We start from the raw sequence: 27,884 nt of genomic DNA, 5'->3' as shown, positions 1-27,884 counted from the left end.
AAAAAAGATTAATACATTTCTGAACAAGATTTACACACACCCACACACACACACACACATATATATAGTATGTGTATTCACCGAGTATTAATTGCAGCATGGGATCCGCTTATGGAATGTTTTGCATTTACTGCAAGAAATGCTGTAGCCCCCATACACATGCATGTCCCTCAGAAAACTTCACATATAATTAATATTTATTCTCCCTTGTGTATTCAGAAATTGTTTCCAAAAACATAACTCAAATAACATGTTTTCCGCAGTAAAAAGTTTTCTGTGTAAAGAGGAACAAGATAAAGCAATCATCTCCATTTATGAATTGGGATTCACAGTGATAATTGTTATGGGAGAAAAGAGACCGTCACAGCTCCACGTATACTTTCTGCCAAGAATAAATGATGAGAAAATGCCTACAGGCATGTTTATAGATGTAAAGTAAATGTGAGTTGTTTTCATGCTTGTCTTTCTTTGCGGACCATCCAACCAGTGTTAAATTCGTCAACTAAAAATCTTCATCGTAGTTTTTGTCAACTAGTGAAAATAACGAGACTATGACTAATTAAAAAAAGACAAGTTGACAAAAACTATCAAAATACATTTGTATTTTCGTCAGCTAATAAAAAAACACTCTAATAAGTCTTTTCACACCCTGGAACTGCGCATGGGGGTTCGTAGGTCGAGAGGGATATAAACGTAAACTCATTCACTCTGTGGATATTTCCAACCTAACAGCGTTAGGTTGGAAATATCAGGAAAAGCAATATATTAGGAAAAGCGACAGAATTTCCTTGCTTCCACACTCCTTCTCCCAAGCTTTTAACTTATGGTAGTTTTTTTCTGTATTTACCTTAATTGTCACGAGTTCGTTTTTTTTGACTTGTGTAGTTGTTTTCAAAACTGTAAAGCGTCTTTGAGTTTTTGATAAGCACTTAAAAATAAAATATGTTATTATTAATGGGACAACTGTGAAAAGCACAGTATGAGTTCTCACTTGGAAAACATAAATTTACGAGGTACACCATTCACTAATCAGGTCTATGATTATTTTTATTAACCTATTATTTTAATTACATTTACAAATTTGAAGAATGTGCACAAGATGGACAGGCCGATAAGTGAAACAGTTTGAAAAGCCTGGAAAAACCTGAATTTTTAGCTCGTGTGCAGCATTAGCTTTAGCAGCTAACTCAGCATTTATGCCTTGAAGACCGATACCATGTTTACGCAAAAAAATCTTTCAAGGAATTAACGCTCCAATGGAAAAATCATCTAAATGACTGTCAGACTCGCTGTGGCGAGTTCATCCATCTTGACCTATGACCTCATGCGCGAGAACTGAACAAGATTTCCGAGAGTGTGAAAAGGCTTATTTCGTCACATGGGACACAATACAATAAGAACACGTGTTCATGTGGCCTTCCTCATTAGATGCATCAAATCTGTCTGTGTATTTGCAAATAATAATACCACCCCATATCAGGTTGATAAAGTCTAATTGAAACTTTAAAAAAAGGCATAAACTCATGCTTTATAATTTAGTCGACTATATCAGATTTTATCAACAAAAATGTCATTTTGTTGAGTAAAACTAGAACCGTTTAAAAATGAAATAGTCCTGATAACATTTTTACTAAAACTAAATTGCATTTTAGTCAGAAGACTATGACTAAAACTAAATTTGTTGTCAAAATGAACACTATCCGACACCAGTTTGTGTAGTGGAGAATGAAAGAGATGTGTGTAGGATGGACGAGTTGTACAAAGTATTTTCCTTTTGTCCTTTATCAAGGCTTCTCCATCTTGAGCATGTCATGTGATTTGTATAGGTTACCATTCTCCCAGGGCCATGTTTATCCATTTCATTCTTGTATGAATAGGATAATGTGTGTGTATAAGGGGTGTAAATTTTAATATTGCCAAAAGGTCTGACTTGTCTTGTAAAGCAAAAAACGTGCACTGGACGAATTCCACTGCACTGCTCTCTGCCCCGTTGTTGCCATGCTGCATTACTTGTTGTTAAGTTAGCTCCAGGCTAAGAAGTGTATCCCAGTGGTGCCTCTGTATGTTGGGCCCTTTCAGAGGTTTCCCAGTACTAGATCTGTGTTCAGAACATGGGTTGCCTGTGAACCACAGTCAGTTCTCAGAGTTGTGTTTGTGTGAATGTGTGTGCGCAAGAGCACAAATTCTTCCTGTGTCTTTGTAAACAGAATAGGGAGATTAGTATGATGGGTTGAGGAGCCCCTGCCTGACATACCGCCACATAAAGGCTGAGTAGTTGACAAAAACCAATGGATGGCCAGTAATGAACTGTGTGAATTCCTCCTTCCCTCCCCTTCCTCTATAGCCTCTATGCTTAGTCCTCTTTGTAAGACAGTGTCTGTGAAAGGAGATAAGAAAATGTGTGGCTGCCTAAGAAACTGAATGGCTGTGTGACACAGTAAATGAGAGGCCTGAGGAACCATCACAAGCCACAGATTGGGCATTCTCTGATTGTAGCAAATATTGTTGTGGTACCCATGGTCCATAGGCACCAAGAGCTGCTTCAGTGTTTTATGTTTCCCAAAGTCTGGAAGATGGCAGATAGGGCGCTTATAATGTTAAACTGCTGAAAAAAAGATATTTTTTGACTATGCTTAGCATTTCATAAAATTGCTATAAAGCATGAATCTTTATAATTGAGTAAGTATACCAAAGGACAGAAGTGGAACGTGTTCAAACAGTTGCTTCTCTCCGCCTTGACTTAAAAGCCAAAACATGTCTATATTGTGTTGAAGTAGACAGTTGGTACCTTCCCATGGGCACAAATCTCAATGTGTGACCTTTGTGTTGTCAGACAGTCCAGGGTTGGATCTAAAGAGGACATTCTGTCTCGGAGTAATGGCAGAGATGAATGATACAAATTAGTACTACACACATTGCTGCTTTTGAAAGATGGTGGGGAGCTAGCATCTGCACTGTAAGGCAATAGTGCCTTTTGCATGAGGGTCTTTTTTTATAGCATAACCGGGTCTAAGCTAGAAAATAATCATTTATTTTAGCTACTGGGAACAAGAGGAGGCAAAAAAGAGAAATAAAAGTTTGATGCACTTTGTTTCTGTTGTTTCGGATGCAGGGTCAGAACTGTTGAACCATGCTTGAACATTGAAAAAGGGTTAGCTAATCACATTATCGACCTTACGTTAGACAACATGGTGGTGTGTATGTGTGTGCGCAGGCATCCATGCCTCCACCATGAGTAGCAGAAATTGCCTGTGTGTACGCTTACCTTTATGTGTCTGCCTCTGTGAGTGGTAAAAGCAGTGTCAGAGGTCACCTCTGTTAATGAAACTTTGCCATGAGGCACATCCAGTGCCCCTGTCAAAGCCCAGACCCAGGAGCGGCTTTACAACCCCAACCCCCTGCATCCGCCTCCCATCAACCGCTAAGCAGGGAGAGGAGCTGCAAGGTCAAGGCGGAGGTGTGAGCCAGGAGAGAGGGAGGAGGGTGGAAATTGCTAAAAAGGCAAGGCAAGAGTCTGACCCACAGTCTTTCAGTGTTTAAACTCAAAGCCCCACCTTTTGATTTCATTTACATTTGTGTAATTGCAGGTGGAGAGTGAAAACTGACAGATCTTTCAAACTAACATTACAGTCCTCTAATTAGACTTAAAACTTGATCTGGGAATAGATTCACAATTGCAGTGTGTTTCAGTGATGTGGTTAAAAAAAGGAACAAAAACTGAGATGTATCATTACTTGTAGAAACTGCTGTTTTTTCAGCAGCAATGGCTGCCTCGTCATCTTTTATCATAGTCTATGTGGAGTTAAAGGTCCCATGTCCTGCTATTTATTTTATTTTCCCAAACTCGCTTGTTTTCCAGAATTTTAGCCTCTGAAAAGTCACTTTCTGAGCAACACGCAAGTGGGCGTGTCTATAGACGAGACACTGACTTTCTCCTCCCCGCACGGTGACGTAGGGCCAGAGGACGACCCGCCCTCCTCCCACCCACTCCGTAGCTGAGCTCATGCTGCTTTATAAACATGAGACAGAGCGTGGGGGCGGGGCGTTCACCGGTATATACATAGACTGTAGAAAATACATACATAGCACTGTGCGACGGACGCTGAAATGCTAAACTTAGTGGGCGTGTCTATTTACATGTCAATCACAGCAGAGAGCTTCCTGGAGGCGCGGCTTCTCTAGCTCAGTCCCACGTCAAATTCGCCATCAAATTGGAGCGAGGTGTTTGGGCTCGCCTTGCAGTAAGAAAGGAGCAAATCACCCTCTAACTAACGATTGAGGGAATCAATGAAAAAACACTTTGTGCATGTGTATGAAGCCCATAAAGCACTTTTATGATGTTTAAAGCACAGAAAAGTTGATTTATCGTAACATGGGCCCTTTAACGTTAACCCGAAGCATTCATGATCAACACCATGAAATACTCAACAAACACTTTTAAAAAGTCTTCTATATGTACTTTATTACTTTAGGGCAGGCGGCGCAAGAGATTCCACTGCGGATGAAAGCCACTCAAAGTCCACATCGTCCATTTTCCAAGCGGATGATAATGCTAAACTGTAATCTTCATGTGAAACACTTTTTTTTCCTTAACACCAACATCTCTAGAGTTTGAGTATTCATTTATTTTTAGCGTGCGTTGGTGCTTTCTCAATAATCTATTATTTCACTGAGGGGAAAACAAGGCCACATCTTATCAGCTGAAGACAGAAAGAAATTATTCTCGAAGAGTTTTGATTCTTTCACTTTCTGTATTAATCTGTAGAGCAGCAGATACTGTGGATTGACAAACAAAACCAATCACACAAGATGGAATAAGGGGTTGGAAATAGTCATGACAAAAGAAAACCATTTTAAACAAAATGTGTTTTTAACTGCTGGTAACGGATGGCTGAGAAGGACAATGTGTTACATTAGACAGTGGACGCTTCCTGCATTGAAGAAATTTCCCCATAATGGTACTTAGAGGTGACACAAAAGAAAAACAAACTTGAGTTATGTTTGCTAGCCGGGCATAGACATCACAAGCTACAGTGGAGCTCAGCGTGGCAGTGTTACTGTTCTAGTGCCATTTTTTGATGACAGATGGCAATAGCTGGTTCATCATAGCGTCCACTTTTAAAACTGAAATCGCATGAGAACTTGTAAATGAATGGAATGAGACATTAAAAGCAATGAAATGAAACATGTCCAGTAGGTGGCGATATGCACCTGTTCATGTAGATGCAACACAGCAATAACCAAGAAAGAAGAAGAGAAAAAAGTTTTACACAATAACCGGAAATTGACAAATGTGAACGATGAATCCAACATTGCTGGCATTAGATTTACTGAAGCAGTGCAGACGATAACACTGTCATTTATTAAAACCTAAAAAAATACTTTTCTATTGTACTGACAGATCAGCCTACAATACAGCAAATTCTTCCCATCCTCTGCTCCAGTGTACTGACAAGATCTGAAAGGAAGAAGAAAATAGGCACTCATTTAATTACTCCTAAACATTTGTAAAATTATATTGTGAGTGAAGCCCAAAGGCTTCACTGTATAAACACTGTATAAAGCTATTTCCTTCCCAGGGTTTTACTAAACACCTTTTTATCATTCAAAAAAAAAATATCCAAAGTATGAATTTAGACAATAATTCAAAAATGACATGTCTGGGCAAAAAAATTTATTGTCATTGAGGTTAGCATCCCATTCACTGTTTGGCTCTGTTTGTATGTAACACAAATTCTAGCCTGTTACGTAGTGAGTTCACCATGTATAACTTTTATAATTTATAAAAGACACTTAATCCTTTTGTCAGCTTGAGAACACGTATAGAAATAAATGAAACTGTAATATGCTGGACGTATGGCCACCCTACCTGTAAGCCGGTATGTAAGCAGACTGGTGCAGTCTATGGGGACTGGTCTATTAATATACAGCAGCTCCTCTGGGGTGTTTTCATCTGCTCATCAAATCAAAAGGAAACGTGATGTAGTTGTACATATTGCCTTCTAATATGATGCTTATGGCTTAGAAGTTGTGGGTAAACAATATAAAAAATGTCAGAATATGATTGATTGGTGAGTAACTGAACAAATCTGGAATAATAGGAGAAGCATTTCAACGTTCCATTGCACGGCCTTGGAGCTGCCCGAGGAAATTGATTATTTCTGTTTTGATACGACTAGTGAAGGACGCTCATCCTCCTCATACTGAAAAGCCAAAACACAAGATTTGGTTTTCAAACTCTCAAAGTCTTCTTTCATTCACCTCTAACCCCTCGGTCGCCTCTGTTACATTCTTTTTTCTCCTTCCAAAAAACTTTAAGGAATTTTACAAAAACCATTTTATGAAGAACAGCTTTTCTTCAGACATAATACATTCCACTGCCCTTCTTTGCCTCTGGATTTTATTCTGCAAGCCATTAGTTACTTTTGAGAAACCAAATATCTGAGTTTATACACACAGTATCATTGTAATCGTTTGTTTAATAATTCATTACAATTGTGGCGTAATTATAAGTCAAATTTCTAAAAAAAAAATTGCTGTCATAATCATCATTAAATTGTTATTGAGTTTAGATAATTGACCATGAAAATGTAAATTATAATTTCACGCAAAACTGGGGAACCATGTTACAGTTTTATGTACAGTTCTACATATATGTACTGTAGTTAACAATTAATAAAATATCACATTTTACCATTTAAAAAACCTATTTGAAATCAAGGTGTGTACTGAAACAAAAAAGGCTCAGATTTCCATACCGACAATATAAAAACCTATATTTGCATTGATTAGGAAGCCAAACAAGGTAACCAATAGATAGGAAATAAATGAGATGACACTGTATATTTGTTTTTAGTGTATTTTAGAGCTAATTTAGGACCCGTTATAATAAGAGATGCTAACAGGAAGCTAACACAAGAGGAAAGTTAATATTGAGCTTTAGTAATTGAAAACGTAACTGTAATTGACTTTCTGAGGATAAAAAATGTTTAATTTGAATTGGAAAAAATGCTGGTCACTGTAATCGTAATTGAATTGTAATTGAACATGGGCAACTGAAAACATAATTGTAACTGAAAAATATAATAGACCCCAACCCTGCTCTGAGGTGAATGCAATCACACTGATATATCTTTTAATTTTGACATTCCAAATTTTATGATCTCTATATTTGCTGGAATATTGCCAATCAATGCTGAAGAAAAATGTATGATGACTCATCTCAGCAAAACTTTAATATTCAAGTGTGGTGTTATTCAGAACGATAATGTCATGAGTCAATAACTATAATGGATCCAGTCACAAGAACATAACGGGTTAGAATAAACCAATCACATCTATTTTTTTCTTCTTTTTACACTATAACAGCAAGTGTTAGAGAATTACTGCTTCAGAAATTCCAAACATATGTTAGGCAATTCCTTTTTCTGACAAGAACCAGCAAAAATATTTGCTCTCTGACACATCCCTGATGAATTGCATCAATTTTCATTGGAACAATGGAAATCTGATTGGGGATAAATGATGTCTTTGTCAATTGTCTGGTGGAACAACAACCATTGGCACCCGCAGCACTTCTCTCCAGAGCGCTGCCTGCATGCATGCTAACAAACACGAGAGCAGAGTTGTGAGGAGGATTTCTATTTTAGTTTCCACTAAATAATGTAATTTTAAAAGCAAAAGACAGGGAGAACACATTCGACAGCCTACGTTTTTTTTTTTTTTGAATGCAGGCAAGGAAATGAAGTATGAAGGTATTAGAATTATATCATCACATCATAAACATTGCCAAACATGGCAATCATGTTTTTTTTTTGTTTTTTTTTTAACAGCAGAGTCATCAAAGAGAGGAGCATTTGTCCTGGTGCATTTGTCCTGGTGCATTTGTTTACACCAGGGATGTCAAACTCATTTAAAATCAGAGGCCCAATATGCTCCAGTTTGATCTCAAGTGGAAAAAAGAACAATTTTAACATCAATTGTGCCCTAGTGTTTTTTTTTCTTCATATCACTCCCTGCTGGATTTACACATCAAAAAGTCTGTATTTTGTAACTGTTTTTTGTTTAATTTAGAGGAATTTTGTAGAATTGTTTGTAAGAAATTGCAAGATTTGTGGAAAAGCTAGGAGTTCTTTCCACAAATTTCAATTCAAAATGATATAAACCCTAGGTTTTCAAAGTGGGGTACGGGTACCCCCATACGCAAATTGTCATATTGGAAACAATATAAATCAACCAGCAGTCAGGAGCCTCCATGCATTGCCACAAATTACACATTAGTTGATGTAAGACTACCCAGTCTTCTTCTTTTTTTTTTTTTAAATTTATTTAATTATATATCATTTCTCAATAAAGACACATTGTATGTGACATTAAATCAGTGGTTTCCAACTTTTTTGGACTGTGACCCTATTTTAATATCACACATTTTTGGTGATTTCAAAGAATTAGCTTGTGATGATGATGTTGTTGCCAGTGTAAAGATGCGTTAGCTCAGATATTTTTATACTGGATTTTATTTGAACTAGATTTATATTTGAAAAAGTGAAAATATAGAATACAGTTTTTTAAGATTATTTTGTGTGTGGTGTTATAATTTGAAAAAAAATTAAAACAAAGTGAAATGTCTGAAGGGGTACGGGACTGTGAAAAGTTTGAGAACTATTCATGTAAACAAAGGAAAAATGCGAGCCCCTAAAAATATTGCAGTTTAATTAAATTGGTAAATTTGAGATATCTACAACTGGATCATTTGGTAATTTATATAATAATTCATGTTATCTCTGTTATTTTTACTGTCTCCTGCGGCCCGAATTGGATGCTCTAAATTAGTTTTTCTCAAACGGGGTTACGTGTACCCCTAGGGATATGCAATGGCACTACAACTACTTGAGAGAGAAAAATTGTAAAATTAACAAACAAAAGCATAAAAAATATGGGGTTTTATAATGTTTATTGTTTAGTTAGAAATGATAATCATAATTTTGATGATGAAACTGATCTTTTGATTAGAACATGAACTGAAAATAGGCATGAAATGACTCAAAACAATAAAAACAATAGAAATAAATCAATTTAGGAGGCACTAAATACTGTTTCATTCCACTTATTATTCCCCGCCACAAAGTGTGACTCGTCTGTCCAAGTTAGAGGGCACAGCTTTTCTCAGAAACGTTTAAGATATAATAACCAAATTCTGTGTGTGGCTTCAGGGTATCAATACCTTGGTGGAGTTCGAAAATGAGAAGCGTGCAATAATTTTTTCTGGAGTTATTGCCTTTTTTCCATTTTTTTTACTCTGTTCGAGGTATCTTCAAATGGGACAGCTTATCTCAGAAACCGTTAAAGATACGACAACCAAATTTGGTGAGTGGCTTCAGGGTATCAATACCTTGATAGAGGTTGAAAATGAGAAGTGTGCAAATATTTTTTTCCGCAGTTATTGCCCTTTTTCAGTTTTTTTAGGTATCTTCGAAGTGGACAGCTTTTCGTAGAAATTGTTTAAGATAGTAATTTTATATTCTTTTATGTATACATCTAAGTTCTTAGACCAACCAATCTGGCAGGGAATGTTAATGACTTTGTCCTCTTGTTTACAATGGGATTCTTGAAAATGTGTGTTATCACTCATTTATTCCATCATTATGCTCCGTAGTTGTTTTTTCATAGTATTTTGAGCAAAATGTTGTCTGACAAAGGGGGTACTTGGATTCAGAAATAAGAGAAAGGGGGTACTAAGTTTGATAGCCACTGCTTTAAAGGGCAGAATTCGGCCAACGGGCCTTGAGTTTAACACGTGGTTTAAAGGCTTCGACAACAGAAATCCTCATAAAAGTCGTCTCGTTTCGGGTTTTTTGACAATGTAAAGAAGCAGTTTAACAAAAAAGGATTTACACTCTCATTGCTCATTACTACAGTATGTAACTAGTCCTTAGCCAAACACATGCAATCCTGATTACACCTTGAAGTGTTTATCATTTGTTAGATTTTTCAATTCATCCTTTAAAATAGTATTATAAAAAAATAAATATTATAATGTGTTATTCGAGTTAACAAGTCAAGATACATTGCCAAAGATCTTTACCAGGGGGTTGTTTGCACTTATCTACCGTAAATCATTGCCATTGTGTCTGCAGGCAACACAATTCTACACAGATTCTGTAACTGCATGAATAACGATGTCCTCAGAGGAGCACATGTACAGTATATGCATTTATGCCTCATGTCAGTTTGTTCAGTATATTTTGCGCTACAGAAATAGCTTATGTCCATCAGAATGATGAATGGTTTCTTCAGTCTTCAGTTTCTGTTTTATATGATAAATGAAAATCACTATGTAGCACTTCATAATACACAAATTGTGTAGTCTCAAAGTGCTTTACACTAAAAATTACATTCATCATCAGTTCACAAATATATGTTCACACATCAATGGGGATAGAGCTGCCATGCAAGGTGCTAGCCTTTTGGATTGAACTGCTTGCCTTGCATTTCCTTTCCTTGCCTTCCCAAAATGAAGAAATATTATTTAACTTGATCACCTTAATAAGCCTATCAGAAAGTGTTGTGTAAAGAAGGATTCCCAACATTATTCCATTTAGGCTCATGGGAGTCTCCTTGATTTCTAATCTAAGAAGCTGCTTATCGCACTTTTTGCTCACGGTTGCCAATTTTTGGATTAACCAAATGTCAGTCGAGAAGTGTTCCCTATTCTCGGCTCACTGATTATTTCAAGAAAATTAAAGGAATTACAGCCTTATCTTTCAACAAATAAATGAGTGGTGATGTGACAAGCAATCACAAAAATACCCAGTGTGAAATATGTATGGTTAAGAGGGATGGTCATCCCCCAATAGGGGAAAAGTACTGTCATGACAGCTCAATAAAAAAGACAACAGAAAGCAAAACAGAAAAACCCAAAATACACCCGAAAGATTAAAGATGCAAAAGTTTCCAGAAACCACAGTTGTAAAATATTTGGTAACACTTTACTTGAAGTTTTATACATACTGTAACATTAGTATGAGTAAGGTGTCAGGAAGGCTTTCATTAAGTGTTATTCGCTAAAATATGACACCTTTTGCTAAATTATGAAACATTAGGAGCTATGTTGGCATTTTTTTGGGTTAGGTAGAGGGACATATGGGGGTCAGGTAGTGTTGGGGTTAAGGTTAGGGGTTAGGTAGGGTTAAGGTCAGGGAAAGGAAGGGGGTGTTTTTTGTTGTTTTGAGACCCCCGGAGAGTTCTGGGCCTCTCCCAGTTAAGTAGGGAATCAAAGGCAGGCACGGACCGATGCTTGTCATTCGTGTTCTTCTCTTTTTGTGTGACCCAGATTCCAGCCTCCCCCTCACTACCCGTATAGAGGTGTGCAGTGGAGGTGGAAGTGTTTTGGTGCATTTCTGTTAGGGTTAGGATTAAGGGTCTGGTAGGGATAGGCTTAGTTAGGGTTAATGTTAGGGTAACGATAAGTAGGGTTAGGGTTAAATTTAGGGTTCGGGGTTAGGGCAATGTTAGGGAGGGTTAAGGTTAGGGGTTAGGGTAATTTAGGGTTAGGGTAATAAACAACACTTAAAGACACCGTATTCATGCTGATGACAGGTGTCATGTCATAATAATGACAGTGTAATATCAGCTTCTATGTATAAAACTTCTAGTGAAGTGTTACCAAATATCTAAAGCAATCTAAAAGTATATTATGACTATGAGAGTTTTTGAGTTACGCCACCATAGCTATCCCTCTCAGGAGAAACTGAAATTAGATGATGATAGTCCTAAACAACAAACTAATGTTAACAGATGTTTTTGGGCTTTTGCGACTTCACAAAAGATAATCAACTATCCCCATCTGTTTCTCTCTTTTCTGTCTCTCTCAGTTCTTAATGAAGTCTCCAGAGAAGGAAGTCCTGTTTGGAGACAACCTGGAGGTAATGACCCACATGAAAATCCTTCTAAGCCGCCGTCAGTGAAGGTGCGAGGGGCCTCACCTTCTGCCACCTGGGCCCGACCCTGGAGCCTTGCTTTGCTCTGTGCTGGACATTTCTTACAGTGGATGCTGATCTAATGTCAGCACAGTTTGTGACTGAACCTCAGCCATGCTCCTTCAGGAACCAGACTCTCAATCCATATACACATACAAATCTAAACCTTTACTTCCATCCTCGACTTGTGTCGGAGGATGGTAAGGAACGCGGGAATAAAGACAAACTGGGCATGTTGTGGACAGTGCTGTGGGAGACTATATGTGGCTCTTCCAGGAACTCAGTGTTCTGCCTTTGAATGGGATGCTTGCTCACAGCAAATCACTGCACACACCACAACAAAAACCACACTTCACTGTTACCCCAGCGCTGTTTCGGAAGTGTGTTTGTTTACTGACACAAATAAGCTTACACATGTTACACAGTCACTTCCATACATTTTGCATACCACAGAACACCTACAGTTGTTTCTGTGCTGCTGCTGCTGCTGCTGCTGGTTTTTCATATCCTCTTCAGATAAAAAAAACAAACGTGTTACATTGCTTCACTATTTGCTCACCAAGCGGAATAATTTTGCTCATTTGCAAACTCGACTTACTTCAGTGTAATGATGAAGAAATGCATGATAGCCTGATAGATCACCTCAGTATGCCTGGTCCCGAACAGCAGATTTGACACACTCTAATGACTGAGAGCATTGGTAGAGACTAGAATGTAATGAGTTTAAAGGTACCGCTGAACATATTGTGTGTGGATACATAGGGAATGTATAGTATGTAAATGTATATAAGCAGAAAGATTTGATGGTGTGTATGAGGTCCTAAAAGGCTCATCAGTAACATTTTTGGTTACCAGTGAATGTGTTTGCTAGTCTGTTTTACACAACAAAAGAAGAAAGCAAAAACTATAAAGTGATTTTTTTTTTTTTTTTTTTTTTTTAAAGGAATGTGCATTATCTCCCACCTTAAGCGTATAATACATACGGACAGCTTTTGGACTTTTAAACCTTGTCTGTACATTGGTTATTGACTGATGTTTATTGTGCTCTATATAATTTGCTCTTTGGATTGCACATTAATGCATGTAGGCTGAAACAGGGATTGTATGTAAAGTCCTGAAAACCTCAGTGAATGCATCAGTTCCTTTTCAGATTTTCCCAATATTTTTACACTAAAAGTGAGACATCAGTTTTTTCTCGATGTTTGGAATTTGAAAACCAAGTTAGGGTTATAGGTTCAAACCCAATATTGGGTTTTTAAGCTGCGTGCATCTGTTCTGAGTAATCCAGTACAATGATTATCATTGTTTAGTTCTTTTTAAGTTTCATCACATATGTTTTCACTTATAAAACAGTAAATTATACTGGACAATCAGGGATATGAAATAAAAAAACACTTCCAAAGCTTCACTAAGCTGAAACGTCTTAAGACCATTCCTTGGAATTGCACCCCTTTAAAGCTAAGTCGTATTTGTTCTTAAGAGGTTTCCACCATGAGGATTGAATACAAAGGGAACAAAAACAATACGCTTCAGAAATGTAGGAGTGAAAATGTATTTCATACAGCTTTTGAGACTTTTATTACGATCCCCCATTGCATTTAAATAGCAGCAACAAATGTTCCTCAACAAAATTGTAATGGGAAAATGCAATCAAGCATTCAAAACAGAACATATGTTGAACATTAAGCTATTCATTTACAGTGCATGTCTGTACACATCTGCACATCACACCCTAGACAACACATCCTTAGCACCTATGTTAAATCATCACATGTCATTATCAGATCTGATTTATCTTTCAACTCAAAAGCTGATGAAACCATAAGATATTAGTCACTGAAGTTCTTTATACCTGTGTGAATAATGAATGATGACTGTATGGTGTTATGCATGCACATTCAAATACACATTGAAGCTCCTTGGTGAAAACATAGACATAGACACAACCACATCAGGTTTGTGCTCCTTAATGTACGAAAATTATTTTTCTGTATCCCAATTTGTTTGCTTTCTTCAATATATGTTTTTTTTTTTCCAGAGCAGAGCTGATGAACACTGTCCTGTACATCCGCATGTGTATAAATGTACATATTTTACATCACCCTCTGATGGTTCTGTGTTTTATTTCCCTGTCTTTTGTATAACAGTCTATAACTGAGCCTAATTACCAGTGTTTTTTCTTTTCATTTTGTCTTGACAGCCTCTCATTAGAAATAAGTTTCAAATCAGGACAGCATGGAAAACAGAAAAGGAGCACATCCACACAGATGGTCCGTGTCATTATTACACACACATACTAAAGACTGTGTTTTAAACAAACCACGATTGATTGACATCTTCCTCTCACGCATTGTGCCTGTCGGGGCAGAACAACATCTGCTTGTTCTCCTGCCATGTTATATCATTTTGAACAACGCTCCACCCATCTTCAGCCCAATCTAATTATAACTGTTATTTCTCCCATCATAATGAAGGAGCTTTAATCTGTAACAGCCATGAATAAACATAACAGCATCCATTGGTAAATGTTTCTGATATTCTTTACACGTTTTATGGTGAGTATCATACTTCTCTATAAAAGAACTAAATAAGAGGATATTTTTCTTTTTGGTTCAAAGACTGATCCTAATAAAGCCTGGGCAGAGTTATGAGGGCAGAGGCAGGGCATGCTGACTCTATCTGACCTTCTCTGTTTGCATCCAGGAAGCCTTTCGCTAAACATACCAGTCTGTGTTTGCAACAGGAATAGAGGCAGACTAGTGCAAGAGAGCAGGAGACATTAATAGGTTTGGCACCAGTTATGATGACAGGGTCACCGATGCTAATGAATGACTAGCTTGGCTTATGTGTGGCTGACCTATCGTCCGCTCTAACGCTAAACCTTACACACTCAATTAAATCAACCTTACAGAGAATCCACCACTGTTCACAGCAATCGATTGAAAACTTGCAAGTTAATTTGCAGAATAGAAATTTCATCCTAAAAGATTTCACTTGAAGACATACAGTGTGCAACTCTTAGGGCAGAGCTGCATTAAAAACGGCTTTGGCTACAGCATAACAGACCAATTGGTCTACAGGGTAAGGGTGGGTATGTTTTCTGCAGCTATTACAGAAAGGTGGGTGGCCCTCTGACAAACAACAGTGGCCTTCCAAGTCTCAGCACACCTCCCACAATTTTAACTGTCATGCTCAAGTATACAACAGTACTTAACTGGCTTAAGCACATAGCGTCATGATGAACACAAAGTCCTGCAGACATGCACTGATCTCATTTACACACCCTGTTTCACAGTTGTACTTTCCCAATAGCAGGCACAGTGCATTTGACCCTTTGAATCTATTTCATGCTTGTCACAGTGTAATGGAGTGTCTGGCTGAGTGCGGATGAGAAAATGAAGGTACCAGTTCAGTAACACCATGCCTCTGTCTTTGCCTGACTCTAAGTTGGTTTACATTGTTCGTGCCAAACTAAAGTAGTCTTGTATTTTTTCAGAATCCTTCTTAATCTCATAATGGATAATTCACCATTCATCTGTAGAAGGGGATTCCTATACTTCTAGAAACAGTGTTGTCACTGAGTGCAAATCAGAGTTCAGGAGACCTGAGGTCACAGCCGCTCAGCTGTCTGGGCTGTTTAGAACAGTAGCACACATCAGCGCTTTGGTCCCGCTGGCTGTTTAAAGACTCACTTAAAAAAAATCTTCTGACACATACACAGTGACTAGACCAATCCAACATCTCAGCCACGCGCAGCATTGTGGGATAGGGTCGAAGGTCACAGTAACCAAAATTAATTGTAAGGTAAATACTGTACGTGTATGGTAGAGATACAAACTATCAGCAATTTCAATAAGAAAATTTACAGTTTCTGGAACCAAAAAGGATGAACTTGTAGCGCTTTTGTACCTTTCCTGCCACTGCCTTCATTAGACAGACAGCCCTGTAGCTCTACCAGCCCAAACGCTCTCTATTCTGTCCCTCATATTTTGGCACATTTATGTATTTTTAGGTTCCTGAGTTCATTTATTTAAAATGTGTGGTTCTCTGTTTGTCCTTGAGAGGCCACTGTTTGGTTAATGGCTTTGCCTTTCCTGGTTTCTTCGTTGGTATTGTTTTTTGTTTGTGGTGCTGCCGCCTGTTGGCCACTACCTGTAAGCAGCAGGCTTATGACGCCATTTTAAGAGCAGCACTGGAGGACTTCACATGCAAAAACGCTCCTCTCTGTGAACTTTTCCTGAGTTATCCGTGGCAAGACATAATCTGTAAGTTATCAATGATGTGAAATGTTGTGCAGTAGTTTATTATTGGTTGTAAAAGTTTATTTATGTAATTTCTGCATAAATCGTTTTTTCCTGTGGAGTGAGTCTAAGCTAAGTGAACCCGTGCTATTTGTGTTATGTAATAGTACTAATATATAATAAGTTATACACTCTTTTATTTGATATTTTTACACATATGCAAATAGTAATGTGTATTTTATCTGTTTTGCAGTTTTACAAAATAATTAAGAGATGGTCTACGGACATAAAGACACCCTGAGTCCTGTCGTTTCTGGGGCCATTTCTTTTATGTTAAGCTCGCTGTCTAAGCTGAGTTAAGAAACACTTAGCTGATGGCAGAAGAGTAAAAAGATTATCTACACGTCAAGATACTCTGCTTTTAAGATGTCACAATCGAGAGACTCCCCTCCCTCCTCCCAGCATGAAACCAGGTCGGAGTGCCGGTCACGCACTTCACGCAGTTCACACCGTTCAATCACCAGTCAAACTGCAGCAAAAGCACGAGCAGACGCAGAAGCTGCCCGCACCAGAGCTCAGTACGCCAAACGCCAAATAGACATGGAGGTCGAGAAGGCACGCATTGAGGCAACACTAAACGCTCTGAAGGTTGAGGGTGAGGCTGAAGCAGCGCTCGCAGCGGCTCAAGTCCTGGAGGCGGCAGCTGATGAGGCTGCACACAGTGCTGTAGACCTTGCAGATATTAGCATTCCTGTGAAGACACCTCCTTCCATGAGACGTGCACAAGACTTTGTTAACACTCATTTCAATGATGACCAAGGACTTCTAGAAGAAGGAGAAAAGAATGAAACCAGGCCGGTGTCTCATCAAAACGACACTCACAAGCGCTACAAGGACACGGGGCAACCAAGGTATCCAGAATATCACACCAGAGCAGGTACTTCATCTCAACGCAGACCTTTACCTACCCCACAAACAGAACTATCAGAACTATCGGCCTATTTAGCACGCCGCGATTTGCTGACAGCGGGGATCACCGTTTTCGACAGCAGGCCAGAGTCCTACCTATCCTGGAAATCCATGTTTCATAACGCTACTCAAGGGCTCAACTTCAAAGCCAGTGAAGAGCTCGACCTACTCACCAAGTGGCTCGGCGGGGAGTCACTTCAACACGCTCTGAGGATCAGGGCGGTCCACGTGAATAACCCAGAGGCTGGACTTCAGCGCCTCTGGCAACGTCTAGATAAGAGTTACGGCTCCCCTGAGGTAATCGAAACATCACTGTTCCAACGTTTAGAGTTTTTTCCAAAAATATCCCATAAAGACATTCACTTATTGCAGCAGCTTGCAGATCTTTTGCTCGAGTTAGAGTATGCACAAAAAGAAAGTTATTTGCCAGGCCTTAGCTTTCTTGACACTCCAAGAGGGATAAATCCGATAGTTGAGAAGCTCCCATACAGTTTACAAGAGTCATGGGTAAAACAAGGGACAAAATACAAAAGAGACCACGGTGCATTCTATCCCCCATTCTCATACTTTGTACAGTTTGTGAATGACCATGCTGAAATGAAAACAGATCCCAGTTTCATGTTACACAGCTCTAACACAGTAGCTCCATACGTTGACAAAACTCTATTTAGACAAATCAGACGAACAAACAGAGTTCCTGTGGCAGTGAATAAAACAGAGATAGGTCAAGCGAGTAGCAACATTAAAACAACTACTCTCAACCCAGAGAAGCAATGTCCCATTCACCATAAGCCACACGCACTTGCCAGATGCAGAGGGTTTAGAATGAAAACATTAGATGAAAGAAAGAGTTTGCTTAAAGAACACTTTATATGTTATAAATGTGTTTCATCCACGAGTCACAGAGCTAAAGACTGTAAAGCTGTCATACAGTGCTCAGAGTGCAATAGTGACTCACATGTGTCTGCCATGCACGCGGGTCCACCGCCGTGGACTTTTAGAGACTCTGACCCTCCTCCACAGAGCCACGGCGGGGAGGCTGACCCTCAAAACCCTGTCACTACAGCCAGCTGCACAGAAATATGTGGTCCAGGCCTACAAGGTAAATCGTGCTCCAAGATATGCCTTGTCAATGTGTACCCTCGCACTTCCCCTGAAAAGAAAAGGAGAATGTACGTTATGTTAGATGATCAAAGCAATTCATCTCTAGCTCGATCAGCCTTCTTTGACATGTTTAATGTGCAAGGTGGTATTCTCCCATACACTATGAGAACATGTGCTGGAATATCGGACACAAGGGGGCGCAGAGCTAATGACTTTGTTATTGAGAACGTTAATGGAAAAGTATCCATGTTGCTGCCCACACTAATGGAATGTGATCAGATTCCAGATAACAGAAACGAGATACCCACTCCTGAGGCAGCAGCTGCTCATCCTCATCTTCACCAGATTGCATCGCAGATTCCTCCACTGGACCCAAAAGCAGACATTCTTCTCCTCCTCGGGAGAGATATCATTCAAGCCCATAAGGTCCGCAGTCAGGTAAACGGCCCCAACAATGCACCTTATGCCCAACACCTTGACCTGGGGTGGGTAGTCGTGGGAGATATTTGCTTATCAGGGGCTCATAGACCTAGTGTGAACTCATTCACGACCAATATTCTGAGCAATGGTCGTTCCAGCTTCTTCACTCCCTGTATGAGTACAATCCACATCAAAGAGAAATACGCAGAAACGTGTCCCATTCTTCATACACCCCAAAATGAACTAGGCGCACAGCTTTTCCAACAAACAACAGATGATGATAAAGTAGCACTTTCTGAGGAGGATGCTTTATTCTTGGACATTATGCAAAAAGAACTAATCAAAGATGAGGCAAATAATTGGGTAGCTCCTCTCCCATTTCGCTCCCCCAGGCAGCGTCTGCCCAACAACAGGGAACAAGCTTTCACTCGTTTAATGTCACTCCGCAAAACACTGAAAAGAAAACCTGAAATGAGAGAGTATTATGTTGACGATGGACTGAAATCGTTCCCTTCAGCAGATGAGGCAGTGGATGTACTTTGTAGAGCTCAGAAAATGCTAGCACAGTGTAACATACGCCTGCACAAAATCTCATCAAACTGTCCTGAAATCACCAGTGCCTTCCCAGCTGAGGACCTTGCAGCAGCCACACAGGGCCTTGAGCTTGGTCAGACATCCCCTCCCATGCAGCGCAGCCTAGGCTTGGGTTGGGACCTCGCCACAGACCTGTTCAAGTTTCAGGTAACAGTAAATGATAAACCATTCACCAAAAGGGGAGTACTTTCAGTCATTAATAGTGTGTACGACCCCCTCGGTTTTGCTGTCCCAGTCATTGTAGAAGGTCGAACCATACTAAGAGACATTTCCACTAACATTAACGAATGGGACACTGAACTGCCTAAAGACAAGTTAGAGCAGTGGCGGCAGTGGAAGGACTCTCTGAAACACCTACAACAGCTTGAAATTCCCAGAATGTACACCTCAATACCAATGTCTGCAGCTGAAAGAAAAGAGATCATTGTCTTCTGCGATGCCTCCATTAAAGCTGTGGGTGCCGTCGCCTATCTCAAACTCTCAAACACAGAAGGACACAGTGAAGTGGGCTTTCTTCTCGGCAAAGCACGACTCGCTCCTAAACCGGACATCACCATACCAAGGCTTGAACTCTGTGCAGCGGTGCTGGCTGTCGAGGTCGCAGAACTGGTTCTGGAGGAACTAGATATCATAGTTGATCAGGTGAGCTTTTTCACAGACTCAAAAGTAGTGCTTGGTTACATCTCAAACAAAAAGAGACGCTTTTACGTGTATGTCCACAATAGAGTAGAGCGCATCAGACGTTTCACCCAACCTCACCAGTGGAAATACGTGCCCACTCATCTAAATCCAGCTGATCATGCCACACGCGCACTACCCGCTGAGCAGCTCTTTAACTCCGCATGGCTCAGCGGACCTGCTTTCCTCATTGATTCAAAGCAGAGTCAAATAGAGGCACAGGCATTTGAACTTATACACCCAGAGACTGATAGTGAACTGCGTCCTGAGGTTACTACCTGTGCCACTATTCTGTCAAAAGGCAAGCTAGGTAGCGCAAGATTTGAAAGGTTTTCAAGTTGGAATGTGTTACTTGGAGCCATTGCTAAACTCAAACACACAGCCCAGTCATTCAAGAACAGTACTGAAAGCACATGTTACGGCTGGCACAAATGCAGTGAGCATTTAAGTGAAAACCAACTCAACCAAGCAAAAATCACAGTCATTTGCAGTGTCCAAAGAGAGCTTTACAGAGAAGAAATAAAACAAATAGAACAGGGAGCTCCTCTAAAAAACTCAAGCCCACTCAGCAAACTGAACCCATTCATTGACACTAATGGCATTCTGAGAGTCGGTGGGCGCCTAAAAAGAGCGCAGTTACTGTCAGATGAAACAAACCCCATTCTCATCCCGAGTAAACACCACCTGGCCCAGCTCATAATAAGACATTTTCATGAAAAGGTGCACCATCAAGGCAGGCATTTCACAGAAGGGGCTATCAGAGCTGGAGGTTTTTGGATTGTTGGAGGCAAAAGAACAATAAGCAGTGTAATATTCAAATGTGTCACATGCCGAAGACTCAGAGGCAAACAACAAGAGCAGATCATGGCTGACCTACCAGAAGACAGGTTGTCCACAGACCCTCCTTTCACTCATGTAGGCCTTGATGTATTTGGTCCGTGGCCCGTCTCAGTCAGAAAAACACGAGGAGGTCAAGCAGATGCAAAAAGGTGGGCCGTCATATTCACTTGTATGAGTACACGTGCCATACACATTGAAGTTATTGAATCAATGGACACATCATCATTCATAAATGCACTGCGTCGTTTTTTTGCTATCAGGGGTGCTGCTAAACTCCTCAGATCAGATTGTGGAACAAACTTTGTAAGCGCCTGCAAAGAACTACAGATTAACAAACAGGGCTGCCACGACAACAAAATCGACAACTTTCTCAAAGACACTGGCTGTAAGTGGCACTTTAATCCGCCGCATGCATCTCATATGGCAGGCTCTTGGGAACGAATGATAGGGGTCACACGCAAAATCCTGGATGCTATGCTCCTGAAAGACAAAAATGGAAAACTCACACATGAAACACTGGTGACGTTAATGGCTGAAGTGACTGCTATAGTGAATGCACGACCACTCACAACAGTTTCCACAGATCCGGAGAACCCAGCCATTCTTACCCCTGCAATGTTACTTACGCAGAAAGTCAGCACTCCACCAGTACCACCAGGTCAGTTTGAAAGCCGTGACTTGTTTAGGGCACAGTGGAGGCGTGTACAGCACCTAGCCAACACCTTCTGGAGCCGTTGGCAAAAGGAATACATCACAGGACTTCAGCACCGCCGCAAGTGGAAAGCAGTTACACCCAATTTACAAACAGGGGATGTAGTTCTGCTGAAGGAATCCCTCGAACACAGGAATAACTGGCCACTTGGACTGATATCGAAAACATTCCCCAGTGCTGATGGTCGTGTTCGAAAAGTAGAGGTTAAGATTTTCCGTAAGGGTGAACACAGATGTTATCTCCGACCCATAAGTGAGGTTGTTCTGTTGGTGCCTAAGGATAATGCTTAGAGTAAATAAGTATTTCATTGCCATTAGTTTATGGGTGACATCTAGATGTCAGACGGGGAGTATTCTGTCCCTCATATTTTGGCACATTTATGTATTTTTAGGTTCCTGAGTTCATTTATTTAAAATGTGTGGTTCTCTGTTTGTCCTTGAGAGGCCACTGTTTGGTTAATGGCTTTGCCTTTCCTGGTTTCTTCGTTGGTATTGTTTTTTGTTTGTGGTGCTGCCGCCTGTTGGCCACTACCTGTAAGCAGCAGGCTTATGACGCCATTTTAAGAGCAGCACTGGAGGACTTCACATGCAAAAACGCTCCTCTCTGTGAACTTTTCCTGAGTTATCCGTGGCAAGACATAATCTGTAAGTTATCAATGATGTGAAATGTTGTGCAGTAGTTTATTATTGGTTGTAAAAGTTTATTTATGTAATTTCTGCATAAATCGTTTTTTCCTGTGGAGTGAGTCTAAGCTAAGTGAACCCGTGCTATTTGTGTTATGTAATAGTACTAATATATAATAAGTTATACACTCTTTTATTTGATATTTTTACACATATGCAAATAGTAATGTGTATTTTATCTGTTTTGCAGTTTTACAAAATAATTAAGAGATGGTCTACGGACATAAAGACACCCTGAGTCCTGTCGTTTCTGGGGCCATTTCTTTTATGTTAAGCTCGCTGTCTAAGCTGAGTTAAGAAACACTTAGCTGATGGCAGAAGACTCTCTGTCTGCTAACAAAAAAAGAAACATCACACCATTATATATTCAATTACCATTTTCGTCCATATTTGATGTTTTTCTAAATCTAATCTTTTAATCGGGAATTTTTCCAATAGAAACAGTGGATCACAGATGCATCTCGAAGCAACGTAATTACAGTACAACGATGTGCATTGCAAGTATACATAAGTAACATTTGTCCAGTTCTTAATGGCACAATGTGGGCCAGGCATACTGACTTATGTAGCTTTAAGGACTAAATATGCTTCACCATCCACTATTTGTATAATGTAAATACAGAGCCAAGAGATTAGTGTGGTCACAGTGACCTTTGACCAGCCAATTCTTGTGCATGCAAAGTTAAAATGTTGAAATTGTCTATTGCAATTAGTTAGAGATGAGCTAGGGTTAGGTCACAGTCTGTTAAAAGGAGCTGGTGTATATCTGTGTAACCAGATGGTGCAAGCTGAGTGACGGTGGTGTACCTCCACGCCTTATTCCCTGAGATTGTCTTACAGAGGGGGGGTCACAGTGACACGCTTGAAGAGAATGAATGAAGCTTGGGAAGAAGGACAGCACTGAAAATAGTGCTTGAAACAGTGATCAAATTAAGCAGGGGGAAACTAGGCACTCTCCCCCGCCACTGTAAACCACAGCTCTGACTTTCAGACATCAGCGGTATTCATTTCTCTCTCTGGTCTTACTGCTTTCCTGCTCTCAACAGAGGTGAGCAAACATGCTGTCACTGCCAATCCATCTGTCACCCTGGTCTGCAAACAAATTAGCATTACACTCAGTAAATACACAAAGTGAATCTTCAATGAAACCAACACCTAAAATTTTAAAAATATATAAATTTTTTTTGTGTAGGAAAAGCAAATCTTTCCGATTTGGGTCTATTGAAAACAAAACCTTTCCTAATTGTAGCCTGCGGGGTTGTTCTTAAAATTAAGGCTAGTCAAGAGAGAGTTGCTGAGCGTAAACCCTGTGTGGAGAAGCTAAGTAATCATCTGTCTTCTGCAAACAACCATCTGGATTCCAGTTCAATAGAAAAAACCCCTGAGCATCTGAGATTTGTATTATACACCTGTGGTTTTATGTTATCCTCCAGAACCAAAGATTCACTTAACGGCAAGAAAAGTTTTGTTCACGTACCCGTTTTGTGCGTGTACTGTGGATAATCCGTCAGTAACACAGCCACCACACTGAAAGCATACGAGTGGGTGCAAATTTTTCCATATTATAACAAGGAACATGCTGGCTTAGTGAACAGATACAAACGTGTTGAATACAGAAGTCAAATCGAAGACTTTTGATTAACACAAAACACTCTCTCGATAATAGGACCTGGCAACACCCACACATCTAGAGATATTGCTGTTTCTTGAAGAGATACTCAATTCAAATGACAAAGACATCTCGACTAAAAGACTCAGTGCCCCCGACGGGAGATCTCGTCATTTCAAATCCGAACTCTCAGCACCATTGACGAGAAACTCGTCCTTTGCGTTTTTTCACGGGGATTACTAGAAAACACCCTGGCGGAGGTCCCTCATCAATATCTAAGCTGTGGGGTGTTGTAGTGACCAACGGTGCCCTGACGATGGCAGTGGTGCACCTTTAGATGAGAGATTAGGAAGGAGAAGGAGGAACGAGTAGGAATATGGCGCTACAAAGTGATATTGTGACGTATCCAGCAGCTCACAGCACAACATACTAAAACAGAACATGTGTGGACCTGAGTGGATTATTGATAATGTTGTGATCGTGAGATAAAACCATCAACTAACCGGGCTAAATGGGTCATTGCTGCGTGTCGGGAGGAAGAGGAAGTTACGTCTGTGTGCAGACTGACGGGAGGGAACGTTGGAGGAATGCCAAAATACAGTAAGAAATCCATTCAACTCTGACATAGACAGCAAAAATAATAATAATTTTGCCATCAAAAGCCCGGTCTCAGTGTTTTTTTTAATGTTTTATATAAGGAAACAATGTTCAGATGCTAGAGTTGTCACTAAAGCAAAAAAAATAGCTTTAAAGTCACTGACAGGGTTTTTTTTTCAAAAAGGCTGTTTTCTCAGCTTTTTGCTCTGAAACTGAAGATTTGTGTAAAACTTGCTCTATTCAATGGCTGATTACAAAAGAACGGAACGAGCCAGAAACAAATGGCACTGAGGGGGGTAGAAAATTTGAAAAATGCTGGCACTGAAGGAGTTATTTGTAACCTTGCATATGCAATAAATGACTTGAAACCCATGCATGTGGAGTTCAAAATGTTTGTGAAGCTGTGACGTAGTGATCACTTGTAACTCTGATTGTTCTGATTGTGGCATAGTCTTCTGTTTTAAGGTTCCTTCCTTATTTAATTGGAAGGCATGTATGGATAGTAAAATGGCTGATAGTGGCATCCAAATGGGAATGGACCAGCATTTTCAAAGTCAGATTAAAGTATTGGTATCTAGTCAGGATGCCTCCCTTTGGAAGGTGCCCTATGTCTGCCTTGAGGACAGAATGAAAAAGATATATCTCTCAGCTTATCTGGGAACACAGAAATAGCCATTTTAGATTCAAACATTATTTTACAAAATGATAAATGTACTCTTGTTTAAATATGCAAGCTGTGTTACATGCTACAGTGGTTAAAAAAATTAAATAAATAAACAGTCCTGGACAAAGGATCACACATTGTGTTTAGCAATTTCAGGTCACCATATACCAGGGGTCTGCAACTTTTGGCTCTGGAGCCTCATGTGGCTCTTTGACTCTTTTGCAATGGCTCGTTGTAGCTTTAAAAAAAAAAAATGAAAAATGAATCATTTCTTACAGAAGGTGTTGATGATTATTGACAGTAATGTCTAATAAATGTATGATAAAACAATTGGTTAACCTAAAAATAAATCACATTGTACAATGACTCTGCCACTATCCTACTTTAACTCCTACAACCACCTGTGGCTGACCTTAAGTTTTAAATCCCTTGTGAGATAACTAAACTAACAAATAGATTATTTTGGAAGAAAATGGAGGTTGTATTTGAGTGGGGAAAGATGTATTTAATTGCCAACACTACGCCTTAATATGCATGCTTTATGTGTTGCAAGAAATTAGCATTTAACATGTGTTAACCAACATGATCATGTGTTGTCAAATTCAAGTTATTTTTTGTAGCCCATCAAATTCATTAATTCATAAAATTATTCGATATTATTTTAACTGTGTAGAATTTTATACACTATTTTTTTTAGGTTTTCGGCTCCGGAAAGACTTTAATCCAGGTGAGATTAGGTAAAACGGCTCCATCTAGAGTAAAGGTTGCAGACCCCTGCCATTAACCAACCAAACTGTTGAATTTCTTTAGTAATAAAAAAAAAAAAAAAAAAAACAGAACTTGGCTAAAACTTTCTATTTTGATGGCAAGTATGGGCAAAGTGCACTGGATTACAAAAGTTTATGTCCATGTGTGTCACAAGACCATAACAAAGCGCAAACACGAAACAGTGACACAGCCAAACAATTTTTTTCAATTACAGTATTGCACAAGTCATCATGCAGTCAGCCAAATGCTCCATCTGGTAAGTCATTCTGGATATGTGTGTGAACAGCAGGGAATTTGAACAGTCATTATTCTGGGGGAAAACTTCATATTCTACAAGAATCTCTACTTTTTCACCACATTATAAAAGATTAAATTAAAGGCAGATTTCTTCCTTGGCATTACAGGCCAGACAAGGTTGACTGGTTAAACCTCTTTAATGCATATATATACTGTATAAATGAAATAATGGCTGGAGTTGTTTGCTTGTCTGCGAGGGTTTAAAGTCAGGATATCACAAAGATATATTGTGCGTTCATTAGGCAGAACAGATGGGCCTGATCTTTATTTAGCTTGAAAGCCTGCTTGTTGGAAAGATATTTTAAGTTGAAATCACATGCTGGACTTGACAATAGTGGCCCAAAGACCATGAGCTCCTACTTCAATTAGACCAGTGAGGCCTCCACTGGTGTGTGTTTGCTATGGAAATGAAATATATAACAATTCACCATGGTTTTGATGCAAATTACGACGCTAGCATGTATGCCAGTGTGTGCCTTTAATGTGTGTTTCACATATTTTCAGTGTTTGGTTGCTTTTCTGTTAAGCACTATGTTTAGTATGGCACAGGCGGTCTCTTTCCTCATGTTCTGTGGATGGATGAGCACTAGTGTGGCCCCTTTGGGTGCTATTCCCCATGTCCGCCTCTCTTTCCCTCTCCCTTTATTTCTGTCGTATTGAGACAATGATTTGTACAAAACCTGTAATGTGTTTGAGGGTGTTGTCATGTCCCAATGAGGATGTGTTGAGCATGAGTATCACATTCAGTATGAGCGTTACAGGTCTTTTCACAGTTTTGTTGATTTACACATGAATGAGCATGTTGGCAGGTTGCTTGCACGACCCTCGATGAATGAAGTTCTGGTAGCCAGAGCCTCATTGATTGGCTTTGATTACAGATTCAGAGATCTCCAGTCCTCCTTACAGATTCAGGGAGGCCTGTTGCTGTTTGAATTTACAAAGCATGGGAGAATGGGAAGTCAATGTTGCAGGACCACCAGCAAATTATTTCACATTCAATGTTTCTCAGAGACAAACCTGGAGTTACAATGATGACTTACATGAATATTTATTTGTTTAATAGGCAATAGAGATGGGCGATACTGCAAGATTTGGTATCGATCTGATACTCAGTAAATACAGAGCCAATATCGTAGAACCCGACCCAATTAGATAATATCTAAGGTTAATGTATTATCGAACTGCTTACCTTCAGGGGTTTGTGTGATTTTTCCTTTGGATTATTAATAAAAAATGGGCAAAGTTAATTAGTGGCTACAAAATACTTTATCTGCCCTTCACCATCATTCCTGTCAGACTCTTTGTGATCTCCACTGCTCTTTGGAAATTGGTGAGAGTCTGGCTGTATTTGTGTGCGGAAAGGAGGAGCTGCTGCTGCTGCTCCTGCAGCAACTCGCACACACTTTTCCAACACTAAATCACTGCACATTGTTTGATTGATTTTTGTTTGATTTGTTTCATTGCGTCACATGCTACTATTCGGCCTTGCTTTTAACTCACTAAACCGAAGGCCGAATGTTGGTTTTTTTGCAATATTCGGCCGAATATATTCCATGGCCGAATATTCGGTGCATCCCTAGTAAATTTATTTATCAGTGGTGGGGTGTTCATTATGATTAATTAATTACAAGAAAATAATGCGTGACAAAAAATGTATTTCATCACAGTTTGCTTCATAAACAGCGCAGAACTGTTTGTCATTGCCGATTACACTGATGCACACGTGCCGT

At 39.6% G+C, this 27,884-nt stretch overlaps 1 protein-coding gene across 11 annotated transcripts in view; it reads left to right on the top strand.

Moving 5' to 3' along the window:
• Positions 1-22,540, top strand: part of LOC114478897 (glypican-5-like) — a 162,411-nt gene extending 139,871 nt beyond the window's left edge. For 2 of the 11 annotated variants that reach the window (XM_028472235.1, XM_028472234.1), the window contains one exon: positions 11,874-14,079. In XM_028472235.1, the coding sequence (XP_028328036.1) occupies positions 11,874-12,061 (188 nt within the window). In that variant the 3' untranslated portion in view covers positions 12,062-14,079. The other 9 variants (XM_028472232.1, XR_003675921.1, XR_003675919.1 and 6 more) reach the window with 9 other exon arrangements.
• Positions 22,541-27,884: the final 5,344 nt, after the last annotated feature.

The sequence above is a fragment of the Gouania willdenowi genome, chromosome 17, assembly GCF_900634775.1.
Source record: "Gouania willdenowi chromosome 17, fGouWil2.1, whole genome shotgun sequence".
Taxonomy (NCBI): domain Eukaryota; kingdom Metazoa; phylum Chordata; class Actinopteri; order Blenniiformes; family Gobiesocidae; genus Gouania; species Gouania willdenowi.
The sequence above is the reverse complement of the archived record's forward strand: the minus strand, read 5'-3'. Positions and strand labels throughout refer to the sequence as shown.